This window comes from Sorex fumeus, unplaced genomic scaffold, assembly GCF_029834395.1.
Source record: "Sorex fumeus unplaced genomic scaffold, SorFum_2.1 ptg000128l, whole genome shotgun sequence".
NCBI lineage: Eukaryota > Metazoa > Chordata > Mammalia > Eulipotyphla > Soricidae > Sorex > Sorex fumeus.
The window spans coordinates 24,895,053-24,907,118 of record NW_026606185.1 but is presented as its reverse complement, the minus strand read 5'-3'; the positions used below and the strand labels follow the sequence as shown (position 1 = coordinate 24,907,118).

Sequence of the window (12,066 nt, the reverse complement as noted above, 5' to 3'; positions counted from 1 at the left end):
TAATAGGCTGATTCCCTACATTCCTTTAATTCCTTTAAAGTTTCATGAATCCTTGTGGTCATTCCATCACAGAAACATGGTACATTAGTCTGTACTACGCATCCAGCTGGCTCTGCTGTGGCAAACCTGGGTAGGGAGCAGGGACAGGAGGGGCTTGAGTGTTTTATTTCTTTTTTATTTTTTTTCCTTAAATTTTTATTAGTGAAACACCATGAGGTACAGTTGTAGACTTAAAAATTTTTGTGCTTGGGCTTCAGTTATACAATGATCGAGTACCCATCCCTCCACTAGTGCCCATTCTCCACTACCACTGATCCCAGAGTGTTTTATTTCTGACTGGGAAATTTTAGTAGCTTGTCCTTGCCATTCAATTTTTAGACTTTATTTTAATTTTTGTTTCTTTCTTGTTTATGAAAGTGATACTCTTGGAAAAAATATATATACACACACATATATAAAATCCATAATTTTTTCACTCCTGGGCCTGTGGTTGCAAGGCAAACGCCCTACCCGGGTAGGGCGTTCGCCTTGCACACAGCCAACATGGCTGACCCGAGTTCGATTCCTCCGCCCCTCTCGGAGAGCCTGGCAAGCTACCGAGAGTATCTCCCCCGCACAGCAAAGCCTGGCAAGCTACCCGTGACATATTCGATATGCCAAATACAGTAACAATTGTCACAATGGAGACGTTACTGGGCCCGCTCGAGCAAATCGATGAATAACGGGAGGACCATGACCGTGACCGTGGGCCTGTGGTTAGGGATTACTCCTAGCGGGACTTGGAGGACTGTATGTGGTGCTGGGGACTGAACCTGGGTTGGTTATGTGTAAGGCAAACACTATCCCATTGCTCTCATCGTATTTTTTAAACTGAAAAATCACTTAAAAGTTTACATGGCAGTGGCTGGAGCGATAGTTCAGCAGGTAGGGCATTTTACCTTGCACACAGCTGACCCTGGTTTGATTCCCATAATCCCATATGGGTCCCCTGAGCAATGCCAAGAGTGATTTCTGAGTGCAGAGCCAGGAATACCCCCCAAACATCACTGGGTGTGACCCGAAAAGCAAAAAAAAAAAAAGTTTACATGGCAGAACAAAGATCTAAGAATAGTAAAGGGCAGTCCTAAAGAATTGGCCAGCTATATGCATTATCAGAAACTAGAATTATAGAGTTACATGGTTTCACTGTTTCTGGAATTGAACACTGTATAGAAAGAAAGCCCCATAAATACAGAAAATAAGATTTATGATAGAACTTGCACCGTGGAGCAACTGAAAAGCATGAGCTCTTCAATAATGGTGCTAAAGAAACAGCACATTGGATTTTACTAATAAATACAAAAATGTTCAGGTGAATTAAAAACTTAAATGTGAAAGACAAAATGCTAAAACTATTAGAAGACAATGAAGAAGAATAACCAGGACCTCATAAGGCTTAAGTACAAAAGGCCAAAGGATAGATAAACTAAATTTAAGAACTTCTGTTCATCAAAGACATTATAGACAAGTCTGTAATAAATATTATTTATTATTAACAAGGGGTTAATGTCCAGAATGCATAAATATTTTCTATAAATTCAAGAAAAAAATGGACAAAAAATACTGGATAGACATTTCCCTGAAGAAGAAAGCCTAATGAATATATGAAAATATATTCAATGTTGTTATTATAAGGGAAATAAAAATTAAAACCATAAAGAAATAAAACCATGTGAGAATAATAAAAAGCAAAATAACTGTAACTAGGAAGCGAAGGGAGGAAAATTCTTGCAGTCAATTGCTCAGTTACTCCCAGTAGTGCTCCAGGGAACACATGTGCTGCTGGGATATATGTGGGCATATGTCCAGCCTTTGCAGCTCTTTCTGTACCCTGAATGTCAATTTCTAAAAGCTGTTTTTGATGCTGGAGTTATATTTAAGACATAATTGTTTAATCCAAAATCACAAAGATTCATGTTTTCTTCTAAGAATTTTATCACTCTTAGTTTTTCTGACATAATTTGGGTTGACTGCATACAAGGTAAGCACACTGTACTATGTCTCCATCCCAGATTTTTATTTAATTTAAAATTAATTAATTAATTTGGTATTTGGGCCACACTCAGTGATGCTCAAAGTGTGACTCCTGGCTCTGCATTCAGGAATTACTCCTGGTGGTGCTCAGGGAACCATATGAAATTTCACAGATCAAATCGCAGTCAGCCACATGCAAGACAAGTGCCCTATCTGTTATACTATCTCTCTAGGCCCCAGATTTTTATTTTTAATAAATTATTTTATTCCTCATTTTTATCGCTTACTCTTTCCTGCCCCTGCACCTGGCTGTCCTCACTGGGGCCCGTTGGAGGAGGGCGGGTTGAGTTTCCCTTTCTACCCCGAGCAGAGCCCCAACAGCTGAAGACCTCTGGGACCTAGTCAAAGTCATGCTGAGACCACTCTCCACACTCTTGGACAAGGAACCAGCAGAGGAACCCAAGTGTGCAGGACCCGGGGCTGAGACCTCCAAGCCTGCTCAGTTCGGGACTGGGCCTCCTCCACCCAGCTCCCCCACCTTCCAGTAGCTAGACAGTTATACCCACCAACTGCCGTGTAACCCATCAACGGTCATCCAGTGACTATAAAACCAAGCTCCCGGAAGCACGTGGCTGCAAAGGCAGCCGCGCAACCTCTTATTCTCTAGTTCTCACTCTCAAAGAACCCGGCAGGCTACTGAGAGAATCATAGCCACCTATATGCCTGACTAGGAACACCTGTAAAGGTGATTAGAGGCTGGCCCAAAAGCCTCCATTTGTCTCGGAGAGCCCGGCAAGCTACCAAAAGTATCCTGCTCACATCGCAGAGCCTGACAAGCTACCCGTGGCATACTGGATATGTCAAAAACAGTAACAATGAATGGTTCTCATTCCCCTGACCCTGAAGGAGCCCCCAATAGGTCATCAGGCTACACTTGCATGTAACAGGGACAAATGGAGACGTCACTGGGCCTGCTCGAGCGAATTGAAGAACAACGGGGTGATAGTGACAGTGACTCTTCCCATCAAGAAGATATCTGCCTCCTCCCCAAATACAGGTGAGCATATATCTTTTTGAATTAATGATTTTGTGTTTTGGGGGTAGATACCAAGAAGTGGGATCCCTGGGCCATATTAATTCTAAAATATACACATCTCTGTTTGCTGCAGCATTTAATGCAATAGTCAGCAGCATATGGAAACAACCCGAGGCCAGCATCAGATGACTGCGTAAAGAAGTGGTAATATAAAATGCAATACTGTAAGGAAAGATGAAATTATCCAGTTTGCTGCATCTTGGATGAAGCTGGAGTTTCTCAAATAAGCAAAGTCAGAGAGAAAAGGACAAATAGCACAATCTCACTCATCTGTGGTATACAGATCAGTAAGACAAGGGGATGGAGGGTATCAAATGATGACAAACCCTTGGTCCTGAATTATACAAGACAGGTATGTTCCCTCAACATTTTACTTTGTTGATGGAGAGTGAATAACAAACCTACAGTTACAAGGGTTGAGTCATGGCTGGAGATCAGCATTGGTGCGTGTGACATGAATTATACAAGAAAGGCTGGGACAGAGTGTGTCGTGGAGGGTGTTTAGAGGAAGGAATGGCAATCACTTGTGTATGACTCAAAAGTTCACTGATAACATGGGTCATTGTAGAAGGGAGGGATGGGGGTGCAGAGGCAAGATTGCAGGGTAGGAGGAGTCACTGCGAGAGGAGAAGGCGGGATACAACCACAATAGGTGTGCCAGATTAGCCAGAGGAGGATGAACTGGAAGTTATGTAGGATAAAAGAGATCATTCTGTCTTTGAGAAGAGGAGGACCAATGGAAAGAGCAAAGGGATGGAAAGAACCCTGGGACAGAGGGGTAAGTTGAAGGTGACAATGAAAAGAGAGATCATTAGTGTGAAACCATGAGAATGAGTTGAGGATGGCACCTAGAGCCCAGAGGGTGAATGAGGCCCAGAAGACAGCTCTTCCAGGAATGCTGAGGGAAAGGGAATCACTAGTAGGCGGTGTGTCAAGACAGAAAGCCAGGGAAGAGACAATATTCAATAAAACCCTTAGGCTTTGTTACAGTATTGAGGTCACTGGGAGGGGAGTGGGTTGAAAGAATGCCAACGGACTGTGGTAGAGAACACTGGTACTTATATGAGCCAATATACACAGTGCCAATATTCCTGGTGGTGAGATGGTATGGTGGTGGTGGATGTGGTAGGATAAAATTGTACCCACAAAACACCAACATTTATGATCTTGTAAACACCATAAACATTTTTTAAAAAATCTCAAAGCATGCTAACTTTAGGTACTGCCTCAGTATACACACACAAGGAAGCTGTCTCTATTCTACTTAAGGCCAGAGTAATTTCCTAGCATTTTCTTTCTTGGGATCCCTTTACTTTCTGCCCTTTTTACTGCCCGATAAAGGCTGTCATTTTTCTGCTCCATTGAGAGTGACCGATGGGGAAGTATAAAGACCAAGAAAATAATTTTTAGAAAGCACGAATGTCTTCCTGTCTTTCTTTCCCTCCCAATCTCTGCCTCAAAACTTCCTTGCATCCAAACTATACTTGAGACAGAGTAGTTTATGTATCAGTGAATCAAGCTATCTTGCTGGCTCTTTCAACTCAGGCACGAGTTGAAGTATCAAATCCGAGTCATCCCTAAGCATGACAAAACTTCCCTGCTTAATACAGAGAGATGTGTTCCACATGGCTGGGTGGAAGTGGGGCCTCATTTATAGCATTTTAAAAGCAAGGATAAGGGATGTCAAGGAGGTAATTCAAAGTGCTGGAGGGAATGCCCTGGCACTCCAGGGCACAGCCCCGAAGGAACTGTTAGCCCAATGGGCCAACAATCAGTGGCTGTGGCTGCGGGTACCTGAACATCGCTAACAGACCCCAACCTCAAACAGAAACACAGGAAAGGAGGAAATACAGTCACTAGTGCTTTCTGATTTCATCCCACCCACCTTGAATTTCAAGTGATTTATATTTTGACTGCACAGATAACCTTGTATTCTAATTTCTAGAACTTGGATTCTTCTGACTTATGTGACAATACCAAATTCTATTAAAAAAAACAAAACAACAAAAACAAAATACCAAAATGTCCCTAAAGCAGTTATTTTTTAGAGTCTAACAATTCCTTGTGTCTTCACTGCATGCTAGCAGGACACATCCATTTTGGCAGACTTAAAAATCTTTAATCCACTTCGATTCTTTTAAGCTACACTTTTCCCCACAGCATTTTCTGTGGTTTCCTTCTCCCTCGTCTTTCCTTCCTCTATTGGAATGGGAGTTGTGAGCTGCTCTGCCTTAGTGCTGGGTCTGCAGCAATGTGATAGTTTCTATTTTCACCGTCTTTCTTTTGGTCACACATGCTCTGCCAAGGATGTGCCCTTTCTGCATGCCCTGACTGCCTCTCCTTGGCTTGTGCTTTTCTTGGCAGGCTGGCTGCTGAAATGCTTCATTTAGGGAAAGAAAAATGGGAGCAGAAAACGGAGTGACTGGACACTGTTTCTCCTTCTGCCTGGTCCTTTCCACCCTCCTCCATTCAAGTATGAGTTGAAGAGGTGCCAGGCTCGAGAGTGGTACCAACTGAGTACAGAGAGTAACACAGTCCTTGTTCCAGCTCCCTCAGTGACCTTACACAAAGTTCTCCTCAATTCACATGACAACACATGAGGAAACTGAATCAGATGCTTTCTTGAGAATCCTTTCTGTTTTTATAGCTATAAGTTTTATGAAGTTTTCATGGATAACTTTCTGCTAGGCACCCTGCCCTAGATAATTCCTCTTACCTGTTAACATGCTTACTGTTATTCCTACCATCAGTGTTATGTGTTACAGTATAGAAAGGTAAATTTGAGTGCCATTATATATAGGACACTATACCGTATTAAAACTGATGCATATAAAGGCTACTAATAATATAAGAAAATGGACATTCTAGAATGTTGAGCAAAGAGACACACAGGAAGAGAAGAGAGCCTGCAATACTAGGCAGTAAGCCACTGTTAATACCCTACTTAACACTGGTTATCCTTAAACTCAGAAATGTTGACATTTTCTACTTTTGTATTCTTCAAAACTGAAAATGCCATAACTGTGTTTTTTATTTGGTGGGGGTCTCCCAGAAGTGCATGACAGGCCTGGCACCACCTGTAATACTTGACCTGATTGTGCAGCCCAGATGCTGTTTTGGGGAGCCAGGCTCACCCCAGAGAGACTCAGAGATCTACATGGTGCCAGGGAGAATCAAATTCAGGGTCTCATACATGACTGGCATGTGCTCCAGCCCTCTGAACTATCTCCCTGGCCCAAGAATAAATGTGCTTGTTTTGGGGCCACACCCAATAGCGTTCAGGGGGTGCGCCTGGTGCTGCCCAGGAAACCAAACCCAGGCCTTCTGCATGTAAAGCATGTGCTCAGTCCATTAAGGTTTCTCTCTGGCCCCTAGAGTTGTTTTTAAAAATATAGAAGTTATTGCTAAAGAAGCAAAAATGTGGTATGTATGCCAAAGTCAGATGTGATAAATTTTAGAATATGCTTTGCCTAGAATTTTCCAAATCTATCATTAAAATAGATTTTTTCTGGTTCCTAAGCTTATGTAACTGCACAAATACTGGTACCTTTCTGAGATGTGAGAATCTTAAAATATACACTTTAGAAAAATGTGAGGGCTTTGAGAAGGAAAAGAAAGGATCTCTACAATTTATTCATCTGTGACAAATGCTAAGTTTTATTTAGAGTTTTGCATTTATTAAGGTGAAAGTACATGTCATTAGAGGTTATTTCAGGAAAGAGCTCTACAGAGAGCACAAATGCTGACCATGGATGATTTCACCACTTGAAACAGCTGCTATGTTGTTTGTTCAGGCATGGTTTAGGCTATCAGATCACAGGCTCAGAAAGGTCACAAATGCCAACCTGTACATGTCAAATCCCTGTAAGAGAAGGCACTCCTCCTATATTATGGAAGTGAGAATTCTCAAGAAAAAAATACCTGGCTAATGCTAGATATGGCTAAAGCCCATTTATTTCCCTCCATTTAGAGTTGCTAAGGAAACCACTTTAGTTTCTGAGAGAGATTTGACCTTCTCTGACTTATTGCTTATGTTCGTATTTCCAACAAGTCTTCAGTAACTTGCCATTCAGAATTTTAGAGGCTCAAAGAAGTCTACAGGCTCTTGGGCCTGTTAAAGTGATGTAAAGATGATATGTATCTGTTGTAGCCAGTAAGATGTGAAAGTAGAAGAAAAATCTATTGTCAGCTCAATGGGCCCACAAATCTAGCAAAGAAAGATTTTTGTTAGAGCTGCACTGCTCAAATATGGTCCTCCGAGCCCAGGGAGTTTATTAGAAATGCAGAAACTCCAGTCCACCCAGATGCACTAAAAAAGAATGTTGACAAGATCCCCAGGTGATCCATATCCACAGTAAAGTTTAAGGAAGACTGTATGATAGATATGGAACATAAAAGCTATATTTTAAGTAGTTCTGAATTTTTCTGTGCCCCATCTGCTTTCAACTATATTGAGAAAAAAATTTACAAAAAGATTCACCATCCAATGAAAGTCTCTGCACTTAGGTCAAAGGATATAGCTTGTTGATAGAACTACTGTTCTATCTATTCTTTTTTTGTTTGTTTTGTTTTGCTTTTTGGATCACGCCCAGCGTTGCATAGGGGTTACTCCTGGCTCTGCACCCAGGAATTAGTCCTGGCGGTGTTCGAGGGACTATATGGGATGCTGGGAATCAAACCCGGGTCGGTCTTGTGCAAGGCAAACGCCCTACCTGCTGTGCTATGGCTCTAGCCCCAGAACAGTATATTCTATAAATGTCTGAGAGGGACCCTGGGTTCAGAAGTTCCCAGGACAAAACAAACAGATTTGGGGCCAGGGGAATAAAAGACTGTTAAGAGGTACTTAAAAAAATAAAAATAAAAACACTATGTGTGAATCCCTCCTCACCTCCAGTTAAGGTGATCAGAAGCAGCTTTACACTTATAATTTCCTTTTCAAATCTAGGTTTAAAGGCAGACACTTTTTAGTTGTCAATTTTCACTTTTCACTTTTCAATTTTCTAAGTTCCTTACTGATTCTTGTAAGCCTAAGCAAATTTTATGCTTCATAGGGATATTATTTCCCAAACATGTTTAGAATTTTTTTCCCTTGCCTTTTTATGTTTGCTGGGAAACTTTTTATCCCTATAAAAGTCATTAGGAGAAATTCTAATTTTATATTTTTTCAATGAAGGTTTTTAGTGTTGACAAGGGACGGGTTGTTCTGGTGTCAAGGTTGAAATGTGACGAGAGTGTTGCTAAATATCAGTGAGTCCACTTAGGCGAGTCTGAGCTATCCAAGCCCTAGATGGAGTTCATGTGGTAGAAACCCTATCATCACATATACGGCTCTGTGTCTTGTGAAAATTCTCTTTCACAGAAGAATGACCAGTTTCTACTCCATGAATGACATCACTGACTCAAATCGGCATATCAATTTACCCTTGACCTAGAAATGAATATTGAGGATGAATGAATAAAAACTTGAGGATAAATTCAAAGCAACATCTAAAATGCTCTTGTACTTTTTTTTAATTACTGTGAAAAAGATTGGGGTGACTTATAAACATTTGGAATGATCAAGAGAAATAATGTAAGAATCTAAGGTTGGATCTTTGTAAGATCCTATTTGAAAGTTTCATCTTACCTGATTGTCGAATTCGTTGAAGAGTTTGCTGGACCAGAACCTCTGATCTTGGGACAATGATGATGAAGTCCACTTTGCTGAAATGGCCAAGGTCCAGGCTCTGGTTACCACTGTCTGCTATAGCACACACCTGGGATAAGAGTTTTCTGGCAACTGTTAGCTGTGGTTGATAAATTTGGAAGGTTTCATTATCTACATCTAAAATTAAAAAAAAAGTCATAAGAACAAAATTAATTCACTTCTGTGATGGCCACTATAAATTCACACAGGTACATATACTATCCACATGGTACAGTTACCAAGATTTCTCAATTTCTATTCATACTTGGGATTGAGTTTTAATAGATCTGCCTCTTATCTCTGACAACTAGGTTGAAAGAAGGCACTCAAGCAGATGTGATAGTTTTACAAATGTTACTATTTTGAAACTGCTCCATTGTCTCACAAATCATTTACTTACCCTCTCCCCCACCCCGCTCAGGCTTGCTGGAGTGAGGCGGGAAGAAACCTGCTCTCACAGAATGAGCCAGAGGCACTGCCAGGGGAAAGAGAGTTTCTGGTTTTCTTTAGAAGTAGAAGCACAGGGCAGGGGCCTGAACCCAGGCCCAGCTTGAGGAAGGAGACAATGCCAAAACCACAATAATATTGAATTCCTTTGAGCTTTGTGGATGGCACCACAGCAATCATTTCCTCCACCATAAGCCAGTTCCAACATGGTATAAGATTCATCTCCCCTGTGACTGCACAAAATACAAAGGTCATGGAGGAACCACATTCACCTTTCTTCCCACTTGACTTTGCCAGTTCTTGTGATCTGGCAGTTCTAGATGGCTGTGGTCATGTCCAATGCTGACGCCTGTATTATCTGAAGAGACCTAACTCATGACATGGCCAGCTGGCCACTCAACAGGTGATGTATTAGAGAAACACTGCCCAGATACTCCCAGCATGTCAGGAGCTTTATATCACAAGTCATAACCAAGCAATCAATCTCTTATACGTGCCTTTGCGCACACACACACATGAAAGACAGTGTAGTCAGGTGAACACCCGAACAGGCAGCATCCAATATGACTTTAAAATGTTACTTTGCATTAGGAACACATGTGGGAGTATGCCTGGCACAAACAAGGGCCCAATTAAACTGTGCTAATTAATGCCAAACCAAACTGGATTGGCCAAAGCTAAGGTAGCAGTCATGAGACCCCCAACACCACAAAGCCCTGACAGGGTGGGAACATTTATACAGGTGGTGCCAATACTGGTAGAGAGATCCCATTAGAAAAGGCGAAAGCTGTAACTTTCAATAGTAACCCACACTGTTAGGACCATAAATGTTAAAATAATAAAAATAATTCTGTCTTCTGATAGGTAAGTTTCTATTTATTTCATTTCACAGGTTGGATGCATAGAGACTAGTACTTAAATGTATAACTTAGAACTTAACTTAGCAAATTTTGAAGTGTGAGGAGTCATAAAAATCTTTTTTTTCTTTTTGGGTCACACCCAGCGATGCTCTGAGTTTACTCCTGGCTTTGCACTCAGGAATTACCCCTGGCAGTGCTCAGGGGACCATATGGGATGCTGGGAATCAAACCCGGGTCGACCGTATGCAAGGCAAACGCCCTACCCGCTGTACTATTGCTCCAGCCCCAAGACATAAAAATATCTTTAAGCAATCTTTCCTAAATAGGAAATCAAGGATAGGTACGTGGGAAATCTATAACCACTCCTGCGAATTAAAATAATTTTAATCTGTTAATGGTCCAAGTCAGAGCCAGAGAGATAGTACACGCAGGTAAGGCACTTTGCCTTGCATGCAACTGACCCAAGTTCAATCCCTGACACCCCATATGGGCCAAACCTGCTCCAGGAGTGATCCTTAAGCACAGAGCCAGGAATAAGTTTGGAGCACTGCCAGTTGGACCCCAAACAAACAGAAAGTCCAAAACATTACAAATATAATTTAGAGAATCTTGATCAGTGTCTCCCAACACGGGGATACTGCCGGCTTGGGGGGTGCAGGTTGCAGTAGTATCCAGGGATAGAGTAGTAGCTATACTTATAACTGGATGGGTATTTTCTGTTTGTTTGCTTATAAAAATGTTGATTTCTAGGGGACACTGAATGATTTATTTTCTGAAAGTAATATTGGGGCAGCAGACCAAAGAAGTATGGGAACCTATGATTTGGACAATCCCTTCATTACAAAATAAAACCCGTAAGTCAGAAGAATCTTTTTCTATATTTGAATTTATTTTCCTGAGTAAGCTGTTGTCAAGCCAGGCTCCTTTCATTGCTGAGGCAATCTTAATATGATGCATTCCTAGCAAGTGCAGGCCAGAAGGCTGTCAGCAGCAGCTGTATGGATCTGTTTCATATCTCTTTCTCCTGCTCTTTTTTTCTGTTCTCTCCTATGTTGTCCCTATCAATCAACAAATTGGGGAAGGAGTTTGAACCCAAAGGAATCTAGGAGCCCTTCACATGGTCTATGGGCTAGACAGTGTTCTCTAACCATTGGTCTGCAAACAATGCCAGCCTCAGGTGTAGAAAGGTAGAAAACCACTGGCCTGCTGCCTTGGTTGTAACTGCCGGTTCGGGCCAGTATGCACTGCCTGCAGACAGGCTCTGGCCGTAGATGTTGAAAGGTAGAAGATGCTGGCCTAGATGGGCATTTCTCAGAGTGGACAACACCAACCTTCTGAAGGGCCCAGGAAATATCCTGGAAGGGGGGGCATTGAGGGGATAGCAGCCTTGTGTATAACTGGGGGCACTTTCTGTTTGCTTAAAAGGATAGGTTACCAGTGCGATTGCAATATAATTAAGTTTTCTGAAAAGGGTATGGCACACTGAATAAGTCTGGGAAACTCTGATTTAGGTTCTCTCTCTCTCTCTCTCTCTCTCTCTCTCTGTGGGGAGAGGAGCACCACTGGTGGTGCTCAAGGGCTATTCTTGACCTCTGTGCTCAGAAATGGTGCCTGGCAGGGCTGAGAAATTGTGACATCCACAGCAGCCACAGGCAAGGCAAGTATCTTACCCTCTGTATTATCTCTTGGGTCCTGGTCTAGACTCTTATAAGCAATTATTTGAAGTCCTTGGTGAGCCCCTTCAGCTCTCGAGGCACAGCTAGCAGAGTTAGGAGAAGTTCACCAAGGACCCCGGTGGAAGGCAAGGGGAGAATATTAACTCAGTACAGGCCTTTGATCTATGTCACACATTATAAGGCATTGAAAATGGGAGCCCCATCCATCACGAGATGATGAACCGCCATCAGAATGACTTAACTTCCTCTCCTAGGGGCCAATTTCCTCCCTTGGGTGAAGGGCTGAGG

General features: G+C 42.1%; 1 protein-coding gene across 1 annotated transcript in view; it reads right to left on the bottom strand.

Moving 5' to 3' along the window:
• GREB1L (GREB1 like retinoic acid receptor coactivator) overlaps positions 1-12,066 on the bottom strand; it is a 273,750-nt gene that overhangs the window by 59,223 nt on the left and 202,461 nt on the right. The window contains exon 15 of the mRNA XM_056137907.1: positions 8,736-8,933. Within this exon, the coding sequence (XP_055993882.1) occupies positions 8,736-8,933 (198 nt within the window). The remainder of the gene's footprint in view (positions 1-8,735; positions 8,934-12,066) is intronic.